The 2,659-nt window shown below is 38.3% G+C and overlaps 1 protein-coding gene across 1 annotated transcript; it reads left to right on the plus strand.

Annotated features, from left to right (window-relative positions):
• Nucleotides 1-384: 384 nt before the first annotated feature.
• LOC111716273 (intraflagellar transport protein 74 homolog) lies at nt 385-1,212 on the plus strand. The gene has a single exon (XM_023491712.1). The coding sequence runs from the start codon at nt 385-387 to the stop codon at nt 1,210-1,212; it is 828 nt and encodes a 275-aa protein (XP_023347480.1).
• Nucleotides 1,213-2,659: the final 1,447 nt, after the last annotated feature.

A 2,659-nucleotide genomic window follows, 5' to 3' on the forward strand; every position in this document is an offset into this window, starting at 1 on the left:
CGCCCCCTGGCGTGAACCCTATTCTTTGTATATTTAGTGTAATGGACTTCAATAACCTCAATACGCATGTGTCCAGGGCCTTAACTAATAAGGGAGGGGGCAACGGGCTAACGTCCCCCCTCTTTGTCCTCCCCTGTTGTAAATCGAAAATAGCCAGAAATGTTTGGAATTTGATTGAGAATGAGAAAAAAATTTACTCAAAGCCGGCCACATGTGTTAGACGGATTTTTCAATTGTATCTGCTACATAAATCTGCTAGTGCAACTTCAATAGAAAACTGCAGTTGAAAATTCTTAGATAGGAAAACTGAATATCTCCATAAAATTTTCTCAAGCAAAAAAATAAAGGGTCACTTGAAATTACGCCGATAGTCCCCTGAAACAGATGGATAGTCCCCTGAAACAGATGGATAGTCCCATGAAACAGAAGGATAGTCCCCTGAAACAGATGGAAAGTCTCCTGAAACAGATGGATAGTCTCCTGAAACAGATGGATAGTCTCCTGAAACAGATGGATAGTCCCTTGAAACAGATGGATAGTCCATTGAAACAGATGGATAGTCCCTTGAAACAGATGGATAGTCCCCTGAAACAGATGGATAGTCCCCTGAAACAGATGGATAGTCCCATGAAACAGAAGGATAGTCCCCTGAAACAGATGGAAAGTCTCCTGAAACAGATGGATAGTCCCCTGAAACAGATGGATAGTCCCCTGAAACAGATGGATAGTTACCTGAAACAGATGGATAGTCCCCTGAAACATATGGATAACCTCCTGAAACAGATGGATAGTCCCTTGAAAATGATGGATAGTCCCCTGAAACATATGGATAGTCTTCTGAAACAGATGTATAGTCCCCTGAAACAGATGGATAGTCCCATGAAACAGATGGATAGTCCCCTGAAACATATGGATAGTCTTCTGAAACAGATGGATAGTTCCCTGAAACAGATGGATAGTCCCTTGAAACAGATGGATAGTCCCTTGAAACAGATGGATAGTCCCCTGAAACAGATGTATAGTCCCCTGAAACAGATGGATAGTCCCCTGAAACATATGGATAGTCCCCTGAAACAGATGGATAGTCCCCTGAAACAGATGGATAGTCCCTTGAAACAGATGTATAGTCCCCTGAAACAGATGGATAGTCCCATGAAACAGATGGATAGTCCCCTGAAACAGATGGATAGTCCCATGAAACAGATGATCTGAATAGGACACTTTTTTTAATTTTTAAACAAAACATGAGGTTTAATTAATACATAAATGATAGCAAGTTGCTCCTTCATTCAATATCAATATCAATGTTTCATTTTGCATATCTTAGACTAGATTTTTAAAAAACTTAGTTACATATATGTATTATATCATGCAAATAAAGATTAATTTGTTTTAAGGTATTATTGTTCATTTAAAATATTGTGTTCATGATGGTTCAATGATGTATAATTAAGCCCCTAGCTCTATTCAATAAATAAATAGGTAAACTGTTAAGCACAGTGTGCACTGCCCACTGGAGTAAACTAAGCCCCCTGGCCCCTCTATTGCAAATAAATAACTAAGTAAACTATTGAGTACAGTGTGCACCGGACAGGAGTAAACTAATAAGCCCCCTGGCCCCTCTATTGAATAAATAACTAAGTACACTGTTGAGTACAGTGTGCACCGGACACTGGAGTAAACTAATAAGCCCCCTGGCCCCTCTTTTGAATAAATAACTAAGTAAACTGTTGAGTACAGTGTGCACCGGACACTGGAGTAAACTAATAAGCCCCCTGGCCCCTCTACTCAATAAATAACTAGGTAAACTGTTGAGTGCAGTGTGCACCAGACAGGAGTAAACTAAGCCCTCCATGAGCCGGAAATTAAAGAGAGTATCGGTGAACCAAACGTACCTCCGAGTTCTCTTTTTGGGGTCTATACTCTATAGCCGGCATAGATGTTAATTTAGGAATTAAAAATACAAAGAGAATGCAAAGAAACTTCATGAAATAATATGCCTCACCAAAAATTTGGTATCTACAAAACTGCCTGACCCCAATCATAAAACCGGGTTTCGATACTGAGTTTCATAACGTGCTCTCTCTCAAGTTTCGGGCTCCTGTATTTGAATAATCTGAGTATCTACTGTAGAGTGCAGAACTGCACGGAACACTGGAGAATTTCTTGTCAAACCACATATATATATATATATATATATATATATAGTAGATAGTAGATAGATCAAGTGTACACTTTTATGTATGCGTTATTCATACATACACCCTAATATAGAATTTATAATGCATGATATATTTTTATTAAAATAATAGTAATCTCTGTATGTCCGATATAAATTATGAACCCATTCACCGATTTCCCTCAAATTTTGATTGGGGACTTCTATAGTACACGAGAATTTTCTCAGCTTGCCTTAAAATTCTATAAACGTGGCTTCGCGGGTTGAATTTTATTTCGCAAAACTTTCCCACTTCTAATTTCGAGAAAAATTTCCACTTTTTTGCGATGGAAAAAATGCAAAAAAGTGAAAAAATTTTGGCAAAAAAAAAATTTCGCATTGTTCGCGGAACGATGTCCCCTTTTCGCTAGAAACCCTAGGTGTAAGTCAAGTTTGAGACGCATGACTAAGTAACTAAGCTAAACAAACAATATAAGGTGA

Source organism: Eurytemora carolleeae, unplaced genomic scaffold, assembly GCF_000591075.1.
Source record: "Eurytemora carolleeae unplaced genomic scaffold, Eaff_2.0 scaffold2013, whole genome shotgun sequence".
NCBI classification, from domain to species: domain Eukaryota; kingdom Metazoa; phylum Arthropoda; class Copepoda; order Calanoida; family Temoridae; genus Eurytemora; species Eurytemora carolleeae.